The 21379-nt window shown below is 48.9% G+C and overlaps 1 protein-coding gene across 2 annotated transcripts in view; it reads left to right on the top strand.

Moving 5' to 3' along the window:
- Window positions 1–21379, top strand: part of PCP4 (Purkinje cell protein 4) — a 53663-nt gene that overhangs the window by 12235 nt on the left and 20049 nt on the right. For both annotated transcript variants that reach the window (XM_080655270.1, XM_080655269.1), the window contains exon 2: window positions 15995–16046. In XM_080655270.1, coding sequence (XP_080511396.1) covers window positions 15995–16046 — 52 coding nt within the window. The remainder of the gene's footprint in view (window positions 1–15994; window positions 16047–21379) is intronic.

Genomic DNA, 21379 nt, shown 5'->3' with positions numbered 1-21379 from the left:
CTTCCTTTCAAAGTGGTAAATGAAAATTCTGTGCAGTACATGGGAAGCAGGCTACATGAGGCCAGTCAGTAAGATTTGTACAATTGTGCACATTGTTTTATCTTCAAAGTTCCATGTTCTACTTGTGAGAAATGTCGGGGTGAATTTAGACATGCCTGTTGCTCTACCTTCTGGGTGCGCGCCAGGGTTTGTCCATAGCAGGATGTCATTGCACGCTTTGTATCCCAGAGCCCACGGTGGCTTCTTAACCATTACTATTATTAATATCAAGGCCATCCAGTGGCACGATGCAAACATTATTTCCAGCAATGTTCTATACCTCAGAAATGTGAGCTATCTTATCACATCGCTCTCTCTCTCTCTCTCTCTTTGTTAATCCTCACCTGAGGATTTTTTTCCATTGATTTTTATTTTATTTTTATTTTTTTATTATTTTTTTTAATATATTTTATTGATATTTCACAGAGAGGAAGGGAGAGAGATAGAGAGCTAGAAACATCGATGAGAGAGAAACATCGATCAGCTGCCTCCTGCACACCTCCCACTGAGGATGTGCCCACAACTAAGGTACATGCCCTTGACCGGAATCGAACCCGGGACCTTTCAGTCCGCAGGCCGACGCTCTATCCACTGAGCCAAACCGGTTTCGGCTCCATTAATTTTTAGAGAGAGCGGAAGGAAGCGGGGAGACACACAGAGAGAAACATCGATGTGAGAGAGACACATTAATTGGTTGCCTCCTGCGAGCGCCCTAACCGGGGTTGGGGATTGAGCCTGCAACCGAGGTCATGCCCTTGACTGGAATTGAACCTGTGACCCTTCAGTCCCTGGGCCGACGCTCTATTCACTGAGTCAAACCGGCAGGGCATAAGCTATTTTATCTCATCTTGAAGATAACTTCTTAAAATAGATGTAGCAATTTGTCGAGTACTTCTACCAAATACCTCCTGCAAGTTTATTGTTATTTTTTCATCTAGATTTATTTATTTATTTTTTAATCGAATTTTTTTTGGGTGACATTGGTTAATAAAATTATATAGCGTCCAGGTGTACAATTCTAGAATACATCATCTGTATATTGTATTGTGTGTTCACCACCCCAAGTCAAATCTCCTTCCATCACCATTTATCTCCCTTTACCCTCTTCTTCCTCCCCCACCTCTTTCCCGTCTGGTAGTCACCATACTGTTGTCTGTGTCTGTGAATTTTTTTTCTTTTGCCTAATCCCTTCATCTTTTCCACCCAGTCCCACATCCTCCTCCTGTCAGCTGTCCGTCTGCTCTCTATCTATGAGTCTGTTTCTATTTTGTTTGCTAATTTATTTTGTTCATCTAGATTTAATCTTTCTCATCCTCAAAGCAGATTCAGCTCATTTCTGGGGATACTGTTTTGTGAATTTCCATGTCATCACTTTTTTGCTGAGTTCTCACTGAGCGCCAGATTTGGCTGAAATTCCGGCGAGAGCTCCCCACGGTGGAATTTTGGATGAGGATTTTGAATTCGCACATGACAAAAATATAAATGCAGCGTAATGCGACTTCAGAGCTGGAAGCAGTGCCCTCAGGGGACCTGCCTCCCGCCCCTCCGTCCCTGTGGTATTACAGCCAGGAAGTGGGATGCAGCGAAGAGTCTAGCAGGTCTCCTCACAAATGAGGCAATTTAAAAACAAGCAAAAGTCCTGCAACCATCCTCTCCGTCCGCCTCTGCAATGAACCTCTCTGAGAGTGTTGGTGGCTCAGGCAGAGTTGGGGTCTGAGAGCCTGTGATTGGGCAGCAGGGACAGGACCTAGGACACTTTATGGGGCTCAGTGGAAAACAGAAATGTGGGGCTTCATGTGAAACATTATGAAGAGTTTTGTGACAATACCGACAGAGCATGAAATCAAGCTCAGGGACTAAGCCAGAGGCCCCATATGACTACACAGGTCGCCTGGCCATGAGGTGGCCTTTCTTCTCCTGCACACCTGGGTAAGGGTGGGGCTGCCTGATGGCTTTTTAGTGGGAAAAAAGACAGATGGATGGATGGATGGATGGATGGATGGATGGATGGATAAATAGATGGGTGGATGGGTGGATGGATGGATGGATGGATGGATAGATAAATGGATGGATGGGTGGATGGGTGGATGGATGGATGGATGGATGGGTGGATGGATGGATAGATAAATGGATGGATAGATGGTTGGATGGTTGGATGGGTGGATGGATAGATGGATGGATAGATGGATGGATATATGGATAGATGGGTGAATGAATGGATGGATAGATGGATGGATGGGTAAATGGATGGATAGATGGATGGGTGGATGGATAGATGGATGGATAGATAGATAGATATAGAGATAGAGAGCTCACCTAGCAGATGCTTGGACAAGAAGCCAGGTACTGCTGGCTGACCCTGCAGGCCTATTGTGAGGATGGAGTAACAAAATTGATTCAGAACCCCTGGAAAGTATATATATTTTAAAGATCACATAAATGCTAAACTGTAATCCCATGTGGAAACCCCCCAATTCCGATCCCAATCGTCTTCACAGAGCATTGGTTTTCACTCAGAGGAATGCTTTGGTGGCCTGTCTTGTCCTGTGACCTCTGTCTTCACCTTCTGTCCTGAGTGTGCCTGGCAGGGGACACAGAGGGCAGATGTCTAAGGCTTGTCCCGTTAAAGAGACATTTCTGTGCTGGCGAAGTAAAGGGCTCTTATCGTAGGAAGAGCGGGGTCAATACATGCAGACAGGACACCCCTCAGTGGCGTGAGTGTCGCCCCGCCCCTGGAAGGCAACCTTTAACCAAAGGACAGCGGGGTTTATTCTCCAGCAAATGATGTTCTGGATTTTGGAGAGATTTTAAAATAAGATATGGAGCAAATACCCGCTCTGAAGGAGACACAGCCGTGGGACTGAGTTGGTAGGTGGTGCTGGTGATGATGGTGGTGGGATGCGATGGTGCATTTTGTCTTCAGGGCGAGGTAGCTGGAATTTTCACCCCCTCAGGGAGCAGCTGATCACGTGGTCTATGCAGCTTTTATCCCCGACTTCTAATCTGTGTCTCCACAGCTGATTTAGGACAAGGCATGCCCCTTGCTTCTAAGAGCGCACAGCCTCAGGCTCCTGCCGAGTCCCGAAGCAATTTTCGTTGTAGTTGAGTGGGGCATACACCTGTCTGCCTCTTCATTACCGAAAAAGAAAGCGTGCAGCTCCGAAGCTTGGAGCGCCGTCCCGGAGGGAGAGGCCCTGGGCAGCACAGCCTGCCAAGTGCACGTCTGCTCTTCCTCACGGGACGTCGGCACGAGGGCCGAGCTGTAGCTGTCACGGGAGGATGGTGCGGACAAGAGGCCCTGGAGCCGGTTACACGTGTGGAACACAGACCAGGACGCGCAGGCAGAGGGATCCCAGATCTAGAGCTGTCTGCGTGGCCCTGGGGCCGTGAACTCACAGGTGCGCCGCCCACATCTGCAGGTTTGGTGTCAGAGTGGATGCGGAACCCCGACAATCTTGTGAAGTGTGTTCACCCCATCTCTTTCCTGCTATGGTCCATGCGTTGTCATGCACAGAATTTGGCATGATGTCGTGGATTTGCACAATGAGGAGGGTCAGGAAGCATGATTCCCCCCTGCCCCCAGTGCCACCAGATGGACTGAGGCCTAAAGTGTCTGCCGTTGGTGGCAGAGGGAGCTGTCAAAGTCGGGGTTTCCACCTCCCCAGCCAGTGGCAAGTGTGCCGTCTGCCCTGATCCAAACTGCACCCCCTCCACGTAGCAGCCCTGGGTCCTTGGGGGTGTCACTAAGCCTCTCTGTGTCTCAAGCTCTGTCTCTATCAAACTGGCGTGCTTGCCGCATCCGCCGCCCAGGGTAGAGGTGTTAGGCTGTTGGCACCCGCAGAGACAGAGCCTGGTGTTTGGCGCAGAGACAAGGAGATGTCTTTGCCAAACCCAGAAGCGTCACCGTTCACTCGGCCCTAAATGGGGCTTCTCTGGTTTCGCGGTGTGTTGCTGTGTCCGTTCTTCTCCTGCTCATCACTTTGCTGGCCCGGTGAGGGAGTTGCGTTCAGTAGATCGTGGTGGGCTCACCCATGTGGAGCCATGTGGCCGTGGCCAGTGACCATCCCATGGCCAGGATGGCGGCTGTGGCGCGGCCGGCAGGGCCTGTCCTCCCGGCCACGGGGCGTTTCATGCTGTGGTCTTGGGCCGCCCTTTGCCTTCATTCGATTACACCCAGCGCTGTGCTTTCCGGCCTGACCGGGGAAGGAACAGGGGGCAGGATGCTGGTGTTACTTTTGAAAGCAAAGCAAAGCTGTGTCTTTCTCTGTGGCCAGTGTCCTTCATCTGGGGAAACCACGCGTGGATTTTCTGATCTCACGTCAGCTTCTCTGAAATCGAAAAGTTCCCCCTTACATTCCCTGATTCCAGCGGGACAGGCAGGGTCAGTGTTTTCACGATGATACAGTATGGGCTTCATTCAGTCTGGAAAAGTGGCCACCCCCTCTCTCCCCATCCGTGTGAGGCACATTTGTCCTTAAATGAGGTCATTAATTGGCACGTCTCGGGTTCTGCCTTTACATTTATCTTTCACTGACAGTCCTCTGGCTCCTTTGCCCTTGGCATTTGGCTGGTCAGCCATAACCTCTCGGGATGGAGAGAGAAGGCAAACCTCTCCCGTCCTTCCCTGCCCTGCCCGAATCTGGCACTTCTGTGTGCGCAGGGAGGAGGGATGGACAGTGGGTATCTGTCTTTGTCTCAGAGCCGATTGTCTCTCGTTCAGTCATAGCAGCCGTTCTAGAAAGCACCTGGCCTTTACCCCAGCAGCCTTTATTCCGAGGGTAATCCAAGGAAGGGCAGAAAAGGAAGTGCACTGGACGGAGAAGCGTTTCTTTGGAGAATCTGCCGGTTGAGTAAGACGCACACACACTGTACCGGGGCCGCTACGTTCTCCCAGCTCCCTTCCGCGTTCCCCCTTTGGCAATCATCCCACCCTCCTCCTGCATCTTCTCTTTCTAGAAAAACGCAAGCCGCGGTTGGTACCAAACACGTGAAATACATCCGTGCCAGGATCAGAGGCCCAGGACACCTCAACTGAAATCAATCACTTAATAGCAAAGAGGTAGCGGCTGATCCCCTTATGAAAAAAGTGATGACACATACGAATATTCTCCCTTGGGATTCTCCTAATAGCCATGTGAGATACACATTGAATTGAATTGAATTGAATTTCAGCCCTCACGGAGGAGAAACTGAGCAGGCAAAGAAGGAAAGGCGTGAGCAGTGGAATCACTGTTTACTGTCATTCGGCCACGGGTCTGGGTTCCTCCTGTCTTCAGACTGCTGAGCCCAATGTGCCTTCGTCACCCCGACTCACTACAAGGGAGCACGATGGAGGAGAAGGGGTGGGCCTCTTTCCAAGCCTCTCTCAGCATTACTTGGCAGTCAGATTCCTTTTGGCAGATCCATGCCATGGGACTGGTTTTTATCTCATTTAATTCTCACAACCTGACGAGGTAGGTGTATTGATATTCCCACTTATAGAAGCAGAAACTGAGGCTCAGAGAAGTCAAGTGACCAGCACAGGGTCACACAGCTGCTAAGTCATGGGGCTGGGACAGCCTGGACCATTGGATTCCAGGACGCTCTTTCTTTTCTTTTTTGGGTCAGGTTTATGGAGGTGTAATTTATATATGGTAAACGTTACCGTTTTTAGTTGCATAGTTGATGAGTGTACACACATTTACAGTCTCACAATTGGGAAACAGATTGTTGTATCACCCAAAAAGCTCTTTTGTGTCTCTCTCTCTTTTTTTAAAATATATTTTATTGATTTGTTACAGAGAGGAAGGAAGAGGGATAGAGAGTTAGAAACATGGATGGGAGAGAAACATCGATCAGCTGCCTCTTGCACACCCCCTACTGGGGATGTGCCTGCAACCAAGGTACATGCCCTTGACCGGAATCGAACCTGGGACCCTTCAGTCTGGAGGCGGACACTCTATCCACTGAGCCAAACCGGTTAGGGCTCTTTTGTGTCTCTTTAGAGCCAGCCCTTCCCTCCACCCTTAGCCCCAGAATCTGCATTCTTCGCCATCACACCCTAAAGTGCAATCAACCCCACCCCCGAGGCAAGGTGTTCACACCGTCACGAGGGCAGCATGCTCCCACAGGCCTGCAAATCAATGAAATCACATTGCAACAGCGTCCAGACCGTGCCCAGAGCGGCAGCCGCCGCCACGTAGGAACATGACGGAGGTGGCGGCACCTCCTGTCCTTGTCCCTGTGAGTCACTCCCCGTCTCAAGCAGCAGGGACGGCATCTGGCGAGCAGGGGGGAGCCTCAGCTTCACACAGTGGCCTCCGCGCTGGTCTTGACATGGGCTCCTGCCCGGCTCCCTGAGCTGACGCTCGCCTTCACCGCCGGCTCCGGGTCTGGGGACAGGGCTGTGGCGAGGCGTTGCTGGCCACACAGCCCCCAGGGTGATCCAGGGCCCAGGGGTCCGTCCCTTTGACTGTGCTCTGCACCCCGAGGGCTGTCACCCTGGGTGAACTCTGACTGGGTGAGCTAGATGTAGATTTTTGGTTTCCTCCTGGCACATCTATTTCCAAAATGTTCATAATGACCAGATCCTCCTTTTGTAACTAGAAAACAGTGTGATTTAAGAAGCATATTGGCCCAAAGGAAAATTTAAAGGTAGAAAATACTCATTTAAAAAAATAAGGCTGTAAGGCAAAATATAAATTGAAAGACAAGAAACAAAATCCCCAAACACGAGGGGCCTTGTCCTAAATGGTCTCCCAAAATGACAGCGAAGCTGCTTATTTCTGTTCCCCTAAAGGTCAGGATGCAGCACGGGGCGAGCGGAGTGTTCGGGGTGGAGGTCCAGCCTCCGGGGCTTACAGAGGCGGGAGCCTGAGCGAGGAGGGCTTAGGGAGGATCAGACAGGGTGATGCTTTTTTCATGGAAGAGCCCCATCATTCTTTTAAAACGAACATTAAAGAAAAAAAAAAAAAAAAAGCCCAGCCAGTGTGACTCGGTGGTTGAGCGTGGACCTATGGACCACGAGGTCACGGTTCGATTCCCTGTCAAGGGCACATGCTCTGGTTGTGGCCTTGATCCCTACTGTGAGGCGTGCAGGAGGCAGCTGACCCATGATTCTCTCTCATCACTGACATTTCTCTCCCTCTCCCTCTTCCTTCCTCTCTGAAATAAATAAAAAAAATTATATGTAAAATAGAAACCGCAGCTAAGGTTCTCTTCTGACATTCGTGTCTACACCTTCAGGGATTAAATGAGTGTCTTTTTGAATGCCCAGTTTTCGGAATGCTACCAGGAGGGTTATAGACAATTTGAAAATCGCTGAGGCAAGAAGTCAAATCTGAGCTGTCCTTGTCATGAAATGTTGGCATGGAAGTCTCCTCTGCTTTTCAGAAAACGTCAGGGGCCCCTATTTGGGAGAGGCCTTTATGACGTGGCTTTAATGTTTCCAAGAAACCGCTGGCTTCCTGACCCACTGGCCCTGCGCGGTCATCGGCGACCCACGGGCCGCCCAGCCGTCTGTCCGTTTCACTGCGCATTCGCCGTGGTTTCACTCCTCCGTTCACTGAAAGGCTGATATTTCTTCTAAGAGACCCGTGAGCCTTTGTCCATAAAACATGAACTATCAAACCGTAGAAGCACACCTCTCGCTTCTTGATAAACACGGCGATGGAAAGAAAGCAGAGAAACCGCGGAGGAGGATGTGCTGAGGTCCGTGGGGCCTGTCTCCATCGGATGCCTCTCCTGGGCGGGGTGCGGATTTTTCAAAGGGTTTGCAATGTGGGAACCAGCTGCACGTGGCTTCCTGTTCTGCCTCCTATTAATGAGCCGACTGAGGGCCTGAGGGCCCGCTGGTCAGGATGCTGCTATCCCGGGGCGCTGGAGCCGCGAGGGCATTAGCAATGCGGACGTCAGGGTGCACAGTATGGGAGGAAGGCAGCGCCGTGGAGGGAAATTACTGAAGGAAAAATGCATCACCAGGAGCGAGATGGCACTGAGTGGCACTTGCTAACAAGAGCGTAAGCCACCAAGGGGACGAGACGGCGTTTTCCTTCCTTCTTTGCCAAGGCTCTGCAACTGCTTGGCAGACAGAGCCCAAGGGAGGCCAGAGGTTGAAGACAGAGGGCAAAACGCGAAAAAGCACCTTCAAACAAGCCCTCTCCCTTCTCTCTCTCTCCTTTAAATTGATCTGAGAGAGCGAGGAAGGGAGAGCGAGAGAGAAAGAGAGAAACGTTGATTGGTTGCCTCCCGTATGCACCCAACCGGGGGACCAAACGTACACCCTGGGTATGTGCCCTGGTCAGGAACCGAAACCACGACCCTTTGGATGTCGCTCCAACCAACTGAGCCACACTGGCCAGGATGCCATCAACTTGATGTCAGCAAATAATGCCTCCTGTGGATAACAGTGTCTCGGATGGACAGGTGGGGAGTGCACACCTCCTGCATGTGGCCAGTAGGACCCAGAGGTTAGGATCTGCCCTCAGAGGGAGGGAAGGAAGATTGGATGAGGGATTTCCCCAGCGATGCACAGCTGGTGGGGACCTATCACTCATACTCCTCAGCAGGTGGGAAGCCCCCCTTGACCTGCATTGGGGCCCCTCAGCCATGCCCCTGATCTTAGCCATCTTGGATCCAGCTCTTACCCGCAGTGTTGAGATGGTTGGTTTAGTCTCTGCCTGTCCCTCCAGCTTCTGAGCCTATCGGTCAGAGAATGTGTCCTTCTCCCGGGGACCTCAGGGCCCAGCACAGTACCTGGCTCCTTGGAGCAAAAGTAAAGAGTTGGTCCAGGAGTAGGTCACCTCCCCACCCCATCCTAACCCCTGGTTGAGTCTGGGCCTCTGACACTGAGCCGTGACTTCACTGCCTGATGGTTCTGCAGGTTGGTGTCAAACCTAATTTTGACAATCTGCTTTTGAGAAGAACCTTTTCTTTCTCAGCCTGGGAGAGACCAAAGTCCTCTCACTGGGGAGGTTTCCTGGTGTTGCCCCTGTGAGAGGCTGACCCAGGACTGGGAGGGGCCTGTCCCTTACAAAGGGCTGAAAAGAAACGCCTCCATGAGCCAGAGGCTGCCAGCGTCCCTTTGCTCTTTGTCCCCCATGAACCTGGCTCCACGGGGCTTGTGTCTTTTGTCCAGTGTGGCCAGAGCAAATGCAGAGACAGAGTTCTTTCCAATATTTGGTGGCAAAATGAGCTAGTCTCTCAGGGAGACGGGGGAAAGAAGGGTGAGAGTGGTGGGCCCTGGGGTGACCTGGGGGCCTTACTGCTTCAGAAGGCAATTTGCTCCCCGACCCTAAGGGGCTTTGAAATGGACTTTCTAGTCAAGTTGGATCTCTCCAAATTTAATGTCAAACCCAGTTCCTGGAGTAAACACAGATTTTTCCACTTAAATGCCATAGGTCTGATAGATTCAGAAAATGTTCTTGGACTGTCCTTTCTACCCCACGTGTAACCTGCTGGAATTTATTTCATGTTCATTCTCTTCAACTTCCTGAAATAAAAAATAAATACCTTTTCATTGGGAACTTGTGTTTCATCCCGAAGATGAAATCATACACAGCGGTATGATCCGAAAGATGAATACCGCAGCATTCCGGAAATCATGTCATCAAAACTCTCCCGATGACAGTACCAGTTCATAACCTGCAATCACAGCCCACGAGAAAGCTGCGGAAGAAAGGTTCCAAAGGCTGTCTTAGAACAATTCCTGAGCCTCCACATCTCCCCACTTCTCAAATCTCTTACTTACCTGTGACAGAGCTGGGAGCCGAGCAGGAGCCCGAGGCCAAAGGAAATATCCACCAATACAGATGCCCCTGTCTTACGTAAAATGTCAATATTTGCTTATCACGACTTTTTTTTTTTTAATCCTCACCCGAGGATATTTTTCCATTGATTTTAGAGAGAGTGGAAGAGGGAAGGAAAGAGAGAAACATCGATGTGAGAGAAACACATCAATTGGTTGCCTCCTGCACGAGTCCCAACCAGGGCCTGAGCCGGGGAGGGGCCTGCCACAGAGGTACATGCCCTTGACCGGAATCGAACCAGGGACCCTTCCGTCCATAGGCCAGCTCTATCCAATGAGCCAAATGGGCTCGGGTGCTTATCATGCCTTTTGCAGTACTTTTGATTTTTCTAAAATATTGAATTAAAATATTATCTTTCCAGCTTATTGAGGTGTAATTGACAAAATTGTAACACATGTAAGGAGGGCGCCATGAAGATCTGAGGTATGTCTACCCCGTGGAAGATTCCACCTTCGAGTTAATGACCACGCCCATCACCTGGCATATGTACCTTTTTCTGTGTGGGAACCTGAGTTCCACTGTCCTGCCACCTTTCAGTTATACAAGAGTGCAGTCAACTGTTGCCATCATGTTCGACTTAGATCTTCAGACCTTATTCATCTTAGACCTTCCACCCATCCCTCTGTGTGTCCCCCACCCCTAGCCCTGGCAACCACCGTTCTACTCTCAGTTTCTGTGAGTTTGAGTTATTTTTCCATATTCCACGTGTAAGTGATCCTGTGCGGTATTTGTCTTGATTAATGAGTTTGTTGGTGCCCCTTATACGGGGCCTGGGCAAGAGTAGGTTTATAGTTGTTCATGTGGAGAAAGACACGCAGGTCATGATTATTACAATAGTTTTTACTTATTCATTTGTTTCGCTGAGACGTGGTCTTACTGATGTGAGACCAGCCCCCGGATGCAGCATGGCAGTCTCAGACGTGCCTCCATAGCCACTCCAAGCTCAAGGTTGGGGAGAAATGGATCCGAGGTCAGTTATTTACCGAAGGCTGGTGTGGCCCGTTCCTCAGGCGGAGTATCTTATGTAAGGGGTTGTCCCTGATTCTGCAACTTGGTTGAAAAGGGTCACCCAGCCAAATCATGTGCTGAGTCACACACCTCTCACCAGACCGATCCGTGCAGACCCTGTGGGTGGCCTGCTCGGCGTGGGCTCCCCAGGCTCAGGCAGGTGTGAGAGGACAGCTGCCACCTCCTGCCCACTCCGCGCTGCGGGCCTCCACCCCTCACCTCCTGCCTCGGGGCTTCCTGCTTGTTCCCGGGCAGATGCCGAGTTTGAGACGCTGCCCAGGGTAGCAGCGTTGGGAACTGATGCTGTGGCGCATGTCTGGGACCAGGAGAGCAGGGGCAGGTGATGATAACTCACTCGCCTTCCTCCTGCTGGGGTCGGTCTTCAGGCACAGATCGCCCTGCCCTGAGGGCACAAGATCAGCGTGGCATGCACCTGGCAGTGCCATCTGGATGAGGAACCCTCCATCGCCTCTCTCTTCCCCTTCCCACTCTTCCTCCCTCCTTCCTGGCGCCTCCTCTTCCGTGTGTAGCACCCATGGCATCTGTCTCAGGCTCTGCTTTCTGGGAAGCGAAAGGAAGACATAGTCTTTGTTATTTCCTGTAGCTCTTGCTGCAACAGACTGTCAGGCGAAAAGACTCCCCAAATGACACCTTTTAATACCAGTCCCACCTTTTTATAGACCCTTGGCACCTACTAGGTTATTAGGAGGAGCGATCAGATACGCACTCTCTGTTTAGGCTCCTTTAACTGGGGTTTATGAATTCCTGAAACCCTATCTGGTTATTAGTTAGCATCACCGGGGAAGGATGTGGGATGGGAGCTGCTGGGCGGGGGTCTGAGAGATGTCCTCTCCGCTGTGGTTCGGCCTCTGTCCCTCAGGCTTCCTCGCTGTCCTCAGCAGATCCATAGCCTGGGTCGGAGACGAGGACGACTGCAAGGCTGTGACTTTAACTTCTTGTGTCACGTCCTTAGTTGGGCATTTACCATTTCCTAGTGGTGAAGTGGGGACAATATAAAAAGAGGAAAATGCTTGGAGGAAAATGTCTGTGTTCTAACGAGCCGAGGAGTTTTCTTTCTTTCTTTCTTTCTTTCTTTCTTTCTTTCTTTCTTTCTTTCTTTCTTTCTTTCTTTCTTTTAAAAAAAAATATTTTTTATTGATTTCTGAGAGGAAGGGAGAGGAAGGGAGAGGGAGCGAGAGATAGAAACATCAATGATGAGAAAGGATCACTGATAGGCTGCCTCCTGCACAACCCACAATGGGGGAACGAGCCCACAACCTGGGCATGTGCCCTGACCTGGAATTGAGCCGTGACCTCCTGGTTCATAGCTCGATGCTCAACCACTGAGCCATGCCAGCTGTGCCAGAGGAGTTTTCTTATTTGTGATCCTGAGGGTGAACTGAGTGGCACTCACTTCCTCACACAGGATCCTTATCCCTTAAAGAGGCCCTGGGAATGGGGACAGGGATGCTGTCTTGAGATGTTGGAAGAGGGAGTGCCAGTGTGACTCAGGAGGATGGGCACAGGGCTGGCTTGAGCAGCAGGGACTCTGGTTTCAGACAGCCAAAGAAGGCAGGGACTGCTATTCTTCTAGCCCAGTGGTCGGCAAACTCATTAGTCAACAGAGCCAAATATCAACAGTACAATGATTGAAATTTCTTTTGAGAGCCAAATTTTTTAAACTTAAACTTCTTCTAACGCCACTTCTTCAACATAGACTCGCCCAGGCCGTGGTATTTTTTGGAAGAGCCACACTCAAGGGGCCAAAGAGCTGCATGTGGCTCGCGAGCCGCAGTTTGCCGACCACTGTTCTAGACCCTTTGGCAAGCATGGAAGAAGTGCTGGGTCTGGGTGGGGGGGGGGACAAGGTGTCACAAGGGTCCCACATAGGATTGCTTTATGAACGTGAAGTCGGTGTTGGGGTGGGGCTAGAGTTGACCAGGACAGGACCTGAATGAGAACATCTCTGTCAAGTGTCACAACAAGGGGCAGACGACAAGAATCGTGGTGAGATTCTTCTGGAAGCAGAATTATGAGGAGATTCCTACCTCTGGTTCTGCTGTGTTGAAACTGGGTCTGATTTTTCACCTTCACCTGCCCCCCCAACCACGGCTGTTTTCAGAGGCCATGGCAATGGGGTCTCTACATCAGGCTGAAACATGGAGGCAAATCTGCTGATGAAAAGGTGTTGAATGCCACATGCAGCAAGCTCTTCTACATGTGTGCCTGGTCCTCTAGGTCATTTGGACAGTATGTGCCACACATTGGCTTTAACCTGGTGATGGCGACCACATGTTTGGTCAGAGAGAAGCTCCCCGCCTTCTGCATGCCCTAACATACTACATTGGATTGGTGTGTAAACTGGATGACGATGGTGGTGGTCAGGTTATTACTGGATCACTTCTGAAGTTCCTAGAAAACAGCCAGACATCTAGAATCTCACACCGGGGTTTGCCCCGAAGACAGCCCATCATGCCCCTCCCCTTTAACATGCCATCTTATTTATTAGTCCAATTAGAATAGTGATATTCTTGAGGTGTGGCTACTTCTGTTCACCAGCCTGACTTGCACTCTCCTCATTTACCGGGGAATTTCAGCCTCCTCACCTGGTGATAAACAATCATGGGTGATGACCACTGAGAGCCCGTTAACAGAAAAGCTCTTGGACAATTACCTCACTGCTCTCAGCCTTGTCTTAAAAATGTCCCTAGGTCTCAAAGAATTCTGAAAAAAGGTGCTTTCAATGACTAGGTTTTTTTTGTCAGGATCATTTTCTGATCCCAGACACCATCTCCCTATGACATGTATCAGCTGCATTTTGCCTCCATCAGACGAGACCTGACACAAAACCCTGTCTTAGGAATCCTGGAAAAAAAACTCCTTTTTGTCCCCCGTGTGCACATCATTTGGGTTCTAAAAGGTGATCTTTTATGAAATGAAGTATTCATGACATTTGAAAGGTGTCAATGTTTAAGGTAGTTAAAAGACAGTGGGGTTGAGTGTGCACCTGTTTTGCATTTGTAAGCCATTTAATTTGACTTTATTCAGCTCTAGAACACTCTCTTTTTATTTCGTGGAATTTGATTTGTTTTAATGAGCCATCTATGCATAATGCGGGGACAGGGAGGGTCTGAACACCCAGACAGCTGCCGGGCCTCCACAATGGTGATGAGATTTCCATCCAGTGCAGTGATCTTACCACATCCTCTGTGTGTGAAAGGGAAGCCATCAGAATAAACCCAGGCAAGAAGAAAGGGGCATTTTCACTTGCAAATCTATCTTTCAGAAATGTGTGATTTGGTTTAAATGAAGAGGCTGAACATTACAGGTTTAGATAATGATGCCACAATATGGGGACCTCAGTGGAGTGTGTTGAAGAACAAATGATGTTTAGCTAAGACCTGCAACCTTCTCCCTCCATAGGAACATGGGAGAGACCCAGCATTCTGAACATGTAAGGTGTTCTAAAATATGAAGAAGGGACCCACATGTATGTAAACTTTCCAACTTGTCACCTTTCCTTCCACTTCCTGCCAGAGAGAGGTGGTTTTTCCCTCTCAGAATGAGACAGGGCACCCCCTGACCTGGGTGGGCATTTGCACTTCACATTGACTGGTGTGGGGTGTGCATGTGCGTGTGGTAGACGTGGTAATAAACAGGAGACTTGATGTTGCCTCTCTTGGGTTGTCATCTACAAAGGCAATATGAATACACAGGATGGTTAACTTCATTAACACGAGTGTTTATTATTCACCCTATTTATTTACACTAATCAGAACCCCAAAGCAACATTTCTCATTCAAGGTTGACTAAGGACCCGGGATTTTCTCATGACAACATGGAATACTAATGGAAACTGATTAACTGATTATTATTTTCTTGATATTATTTTTAGGCTGAAGTCTTGGACCAAAACATAAATTTTGAGGGCACCTTTATCCCTTAGCAGGAGTAACCCATATGGTTTTCTCCTTGCCCCGTGCCTGCCTCTCTTTCCAAGGTCCCATGCAGATAGTTACGTAACAGTGACAATTCCTGCACCACACTGAACCTCTGGGCCAGGAAGTCCAGTCTCCAGTCTTGACTGCAACCTTAGACAAGTCAGTCTCCCTACCTGGCTTCATTTTTTTTTCCACCTAAAAGTTAGAGACTTTACATCTCTTCAATCCTTTTCTTTCTTTTTTTTTTTAAAAATATATTTTATTAATTTTTTTACAGAGAGGAAGAGAGAGGGATAGAGAGTTAGAAACATCGATGAGAGAGAGACATCGATCAGCTGCCTCCTGCACGCCCCCTACTGGGGATGTTCCCGCAACCCAGGTACATGCCCTTGACTGGAATCGAACCTGGGACCCTTCAGTCCGCAGGCCGACGCTCTATCCACTGAGCCAAACCGGTTAGGGCTCTTCAATCCTTTTCAACTTAAAGCATATTTTCTGATAATTACCAGAAAATTTGATTGACCAAATACTTCTCTCTCCAGGGCCTACAATTCTGACCATCATGTTATTTAAAAAGCAGTAGCTAAATAAGCTTTGAGGAAGCATGCTTATGTGTTTACATGTGTATTTCACTCAGCTCCCTGACCTCATACCCAGACCATCTTGCTCAAAGATGAAAATCCAACCATGAAATATTCATACTTCTGGTCAACTTGGTAAAATAAAAATGCACTGGCCGGGGGGAAGGAGGCATAAACGATGACAGAAAAATAACTCAACAATAGGGGAACGTGTCACTATCAACCTGATAAATTAGTTGACCAAAATTTATTTAAATAAGAGATTGAACACTGTGGTTGGAATGATGAAGGTGACAGCTCCGATCTTCTCACAGTTGGCACAAACACTTGGCTGTTCCCCTCATATTTTCAATGAGGTTATGCTCTGTCAACGCCCGTCTCTCATCTACTGTCTCTTGATATGAATAAGGGAGGCAGCCTGTGCCACTTCCGTAGAGCCTTTCTTAGGTCGATCCTTTCCTGGTCTCAGGAGCACCTTGCTTTAACCACCTGAGCCAAAGTAATATGACTTGCTTTAACCACATGAGCCAAAGTAATATAAGACTTGATATAATGAAAGAGATACTTGAAACGATAAGAGAGACAACATAATTCTGAATATATTTGATAACGATTTCTTTTCTTTTCTTTATACCTTTAGCGACAAGGTGCTGGCGCAACCAACGGAAAAGACAAGACGTCTGGCGAAAACGGTAAGACGACACGAGTAGTCCACTACCTACTGTTTTCCCACTTGCAGCCCTGGGCACATGGCAGGTGTGGATCCTGCCTTCCACCGAAATCAGCTCACTCTGGGTGTCTGTGCTTCGGTGTAGAGTGGATTTCAGCAATTCTCAGTAGCACACGGTCTGATTTTACAGAGGAAGCCGAGCTAGCTGAATGCAGCGGTAAGAACAGTTCCCTCCCCAAAGGAGGACTCCCATTTTGGGCAACAGGATAATTACCACGCAAATAGAGTTCTCTGCTTTCTTCATTAGGGTTGGTGAGAACCATCCCAGTTGTTCTGAGGATAAAATAAGATCAAATGAGATAAGTGCTTTGAAAACTGTGAAGTGCTTGACTCCTTAAAGGACGTTTTCCAATCCGCACAGTGCTGGCCCCAGGGGAGGGACAGGAGCTGTGCGTGTCCCTGCGGTCGTTCATAGAAACTAAAAGTGTGTAGTGGAGACTGGATTATTTTCGTCCTGGGACTCCAGCCTCCACGTGGGCCTTAAAATTGTAGGAATGATCATATTTTATGGATGAGGAACTAAGGCTTGGCGTGGCAGAGCTGGGATGTGACCAGGAATGGCAAGAACATGGCCTTTGAAGGCAAAAGTCAATAACAACCCTGCAACGACTGGGGTAAAGACTTCTGGAAGTGAACTAAAGACATTTTTCTAAAAATCTAAGTTGCTTAATGTCTTATTCTTAAATTCATAATATGAGAAGATCATCTTGGAATTTCTGAGTCAACCTAATAATACATTCCATCGAAAATCAGATTATTTCATCCTGTTATCACAGGTACCTAGAGAGCTCTTTTATCTTAATGTATATTTTCTGCTAATACGAATGAAGCTGCCTACCTGTGTTGAAGGAGCAGGCACCCAGGAGAATAGAACTATGAAGCATGGAGCATTAAAATGTTATGAGATTTGGATAGCAGTCAGATGATCGTAAGTAGTCAATTAGTCCCAGACTTCATTAGTCATCGACAAGGCGGAGTGTTCTTATTTCAGATATTACACATGTAGTTTAGGTCTCCTTTTAACACTTAAAGCATGAGGACGATGGAGCGCGTTATGAGCGCCCTGGAGATTGTAATTTGGGTCGCAGAAGACACACGTCAGGTCCATTACAACCCCAGAGGAAACTCCTGGGCTCTGCTGGCATTTTGTTATATTAAATATTATCTCAAGAGGGCCATTGGCTGGAAAGCTAGACTCTTGTTTTTGTTGCCATGGTATTTATTGACGTGAAATATGACGTTTACCCACCCTGTTCCAGAATGCCTTTTCACTTTCCAACCTCTGAATACACGACCCAGCAAGCTCAGATGTTCTTCATGTCCTTTGTGGCTTGGAGACAGGTTTTTCAGAAATACAGGGTGTCCCCCCAAAATGTCTACACACTTTGAATAATTATTCATTCCAACGGGTTCACTCTGTAAAGAAAGAAACATCAGTTGAGCTAGCAGCTGTTAAGTGTGTATACATTTTTGGGGGACACCCTATATAGAGTTATTATTATTTTTTAATTAGGAAATTGGTGGCTCAGAGATTTTCATTCCCCTATGAACAAAGCACCTTCATTATCTGATTAGGCCAAGAATTTCATTTTTTTTTCTTGACATAATGCCCTACTTGAGCGAAACAAGAGTTCCCAGCTCCGGTTGCAACTCCTCTCCTGCGGTGAATCCTTAGGTATAGACGCAACCTTCTGACTCTCGATTCTGCATCACCCACTTTCAGCTTGGAGATGGTCAAAAGATTTTTTTCGCACCACAGCAATTTTGCTGGGTATCTTGATCCGTATCTTGAAACTTGGGCATCCAGAGAGACTCAAAGAGTTAAATTTTTTATTGACACAGAGAAGTAGAAAAACACGGGAGGGAAGTGGTTGCTGGGAGGATTCCAATCCCCGGGAAAGATTTATGAATAATAAGCCTCTGACGGGCTTGCTCTCAGGGCTTGGAGGCTTACCCCAGCGAAATTGGATTTCTAAATCGGGAATGGATTTCTCCTGACTTGGTGAGCGGCAATACATTTGTTTCCAAAAGGCTGTGTCTTTGGAGGTGAAAGGCAGAGCTGCACCTGATTTTAGTAAAAGAATCCCCTCCGATGCCACTGCCGCAAATGCTCAGAGGCAGTTATTATTCTGAGCGAACGGTGGGGCCAAGGGCAGTGGCATTGTATTGAATTAGGTGCGCCCATGTTTTTGGGACACAGATTTTTGGCTTGCGAAATTTCTAGTTGGTGTGGGGAGCTGCTTGGAGCACATAGATTTAGTTTGCTTTGATATAATGATATGATGGCTAACAATGAATAACCTGAAATGTTGTTTTGAATAAAACCCAAACCATAGCAGTTTATCTCAGATGTAGATTTGAGGGTACAACACACACACACACACACACACACACACACACACGCACACACACTATAAATGTATTTTTCTGCTGTCAAGTAGGTGGAGAGATTGATTGAGAAGGGCCTGATTCATAGACAGATAGATACATTATTATTAATCTGAGCATGGTTTTTTCAATAAGAAATAAAACTCAATATTCCCCAAGCGCTGTACACACGCCCTCCTTGGCTCCAGATCAGCCAGTAGGTGCTAAAAATCTCCCCTTTGGCGTCCTTGGTGCGTGATGGACCGACCTATCAGTACCAATGACCTGACGTGGGCAGATGCTGCCTGGGGTCCATTTGCTCTCTCCTTGCTCTGTGGTTCGGGGACGTGCGTGGGTGAGGTTGCATGTGGGAGGTAAGAGATCAGCTTGGCGCAAGGAGGAACCCACGGTGGTAGTGACTGAGCGCTCACTGCCGGGTCCGAGAGAGAAGGTCACTTCTGGCAAAGCTGGGCCTGGCTGTCCTACTTCTGAGCCCGGAAGGTGGGGATGGACGGCAAGGGGAGGAAATGCAATTTCTAAAGAGGCTACAGCGGGCTCGTGCATGCATCTGTCTAAAGCGGCGACGTGACTTGGTCCTGCTGCGGAGAGGGACGGTGACAGAGAGGAGCCCACCACCTGCAGCGGAGAGTCTCGGCTTTTCTAGGCTGCGTGTGCGTGTGCGTGTGCGTGTGCGTGTGCGTGTGCGGCGGGCGGCGGGGAGCAGGGCTTTGTGAAGCTCTAGTCTGCACGGCGACCTAAGGTGCCAGTTCTGCGCGAGTCGCAGTGGGAGTCTAGCTGGGAGCTCCCTGTCCTGAGCTAAGCCTCTTGGAAAAGGGAAAAGGCAACTGGGAACGTTGAGAGGCAGCATGTACCACACACGTGCAGTTTAAAACCTTCACGGGCTGGCCTGGCTGGCGTAGCTCAGTGGTTGGATCAGGAGGTCGTGGTTCGATTCCTGGTCGGTGCATGTGCCCAGGTTGTGGGCTTGATTCCCAGTGTGGGGCGTGCAGGAGGTGGCTGAGCCATGATTCTCTCTCATCTTTGATGTTTCTGTCTCTCTCCCTCTCCCTCTTCCTTCTTCTCTGAAATCAATACACATATATTTAAAAGAGAAATAAAATCTTCACAACTGCGTCTGGCTGTGGGAATGGCCTCCCTGAAGGATGGATCTTTAAGGTGGGCTGCGATTCCCAGGCCAGGAGCTCGGCATCTTTCCCGAGGCCCAGGGCCGCCTGCCCGACGTGCCGGAACCCCGTGTGCTGCCGTGAGCACCGCAGACCCACAGTGCTTTCGAGGCGAAAAGTCAAAGGACTCTGGTCTCCATCTGGGTCTCTTGGCCCTTTTTTCTCATTTTTTTGCCCCGTATTTGAAGCAAACAGAGAGAAGTAAAAATAGCAGTGGATGAAACATATTACAGTGGGCCATGTCCTTTGCGCCGCTGGCTGGGAACACTCTAAGGATGTACACTGAGTGGCCAGATTATTATGATCTCTGAATGCATAATAATCTGGCCACTCAGTGTATATCCTATATAATAAAAGGCTAATATGCAAATTGTCCCCTCGACCAGGAGTTCGACCAGCAGGCAGGCCGGCCAACCGCCCATGTCCCCTCCCCTTGGCCAGGCTTGCCAGACCCCACACATGCACGAATTCATGCACTGGGCCTCTAATATATATATATATTTATATACACACTGAGTGGCCAGATTATTATGCATTCAGAGATCATAATAATCTGGCCACTCAGTGTATATTGCAGGAGGAAGACTTGAATACATAGGTGGCTCTGGTATCGACCCAGAGGGGGAAAGAATGAGATAGCAATTGCTCATTAAAGCCAGACCTTCACACATCAGGGTCTCCACGCCAACCTGGTCAGTGGGAATCCTGTCCAGGGAGGAGTGTGTGTGGAGGTTATTTTGGGAGTCGGCGCTGACAGGGAATGTATTGCCATCAACGTCAGCTAGGACAGCGGGTTCCTTTCCTGCCTTTAGCTGAGTGTCATAATAGCCTCCGTGTGCAGGCACTACCTGGGTAAATGCTTCTCACCCACCGAACACGCGTGAACCTTGTCAGTGGGGGTGGAGATTTGTGCCTGCGCCCCGCTACCATTCTCTGCACCCGCACACAGTGCGTAAGTGAAAACGCTCTTACACAACCTTCTGGTTCCACCGCAGACTTGGAGCGTGGGTGGGGAGGCACTCCAGGCAGCATTTCCTCAGGAAACCAGGTGACTTTCCAAGGTCGCCCCCACCACAGGAGGAGAGCTTTGGCTCTCTGGCCTTCGGGCCAATCACACCGGCCTGCCTTCACTTACCCTCTCCGCTGAGCGCCCCCTGCCCCCGGGGGTCTTGGTTGTAAACTGGCAGCTAGGCTGGCTGTGGTCGGAGCCCCTGGAACGGAACTGGTAACAGGTTACATCTTGGCCAAGCTGAAAATGTATTCTCAGCAGCACCACTATCTCCGCAACCTAGTTAACCCATGGCGGACCAGTGGTTTCATTGTTAGCTTTACCCAGTGGCCAGGTAACTCTCTATTGAACGAGTACAAAAAACGTTTACATAAATGTTAAAGGCACGCTTTAAAATGAAACACCCATTACATTTTGAAATTATTTATTACATGTTCTTATAAGCTAATATCTTTTTAAAGTATGATACTTTGTAAAATGCTGGGTAATGTGAAGTGAGAATTCTCGTGATCGGTCCGCAATGTGTCAACTCACCTTTGGCAAGGACATGTGACCCCAGAGGAATTACAGGGCCAGCCATGCAATGATATTTTGTCATTGATTTTTTTTTTTTTTGAGACAGGGGAAGGGAGCAGGAGAGACACAGAGAGAAACATCGATGTGAGAGAGACACACCAATTGGTTGCCTCCCACACGTGCCCCAGGCCAGGGCCAGGGATCAAGCCTGCAACTGAA

The sequence above is a fragment of the Plecotus auritus genome (assembly GCF_963455305.1).
Source record: "Plecotus auritus genome assembly, chromosome: 2".
Classification (NCBI taxonomy): Eukaryota; Metazoa; Chordata; class Mammalia; order Chiroptera; family Vespertilionidae; genus Plecotus; species Plecotus auritus.
This window is presented reverse-complemented; position numbering and strand designations above follow the sequence as displayed.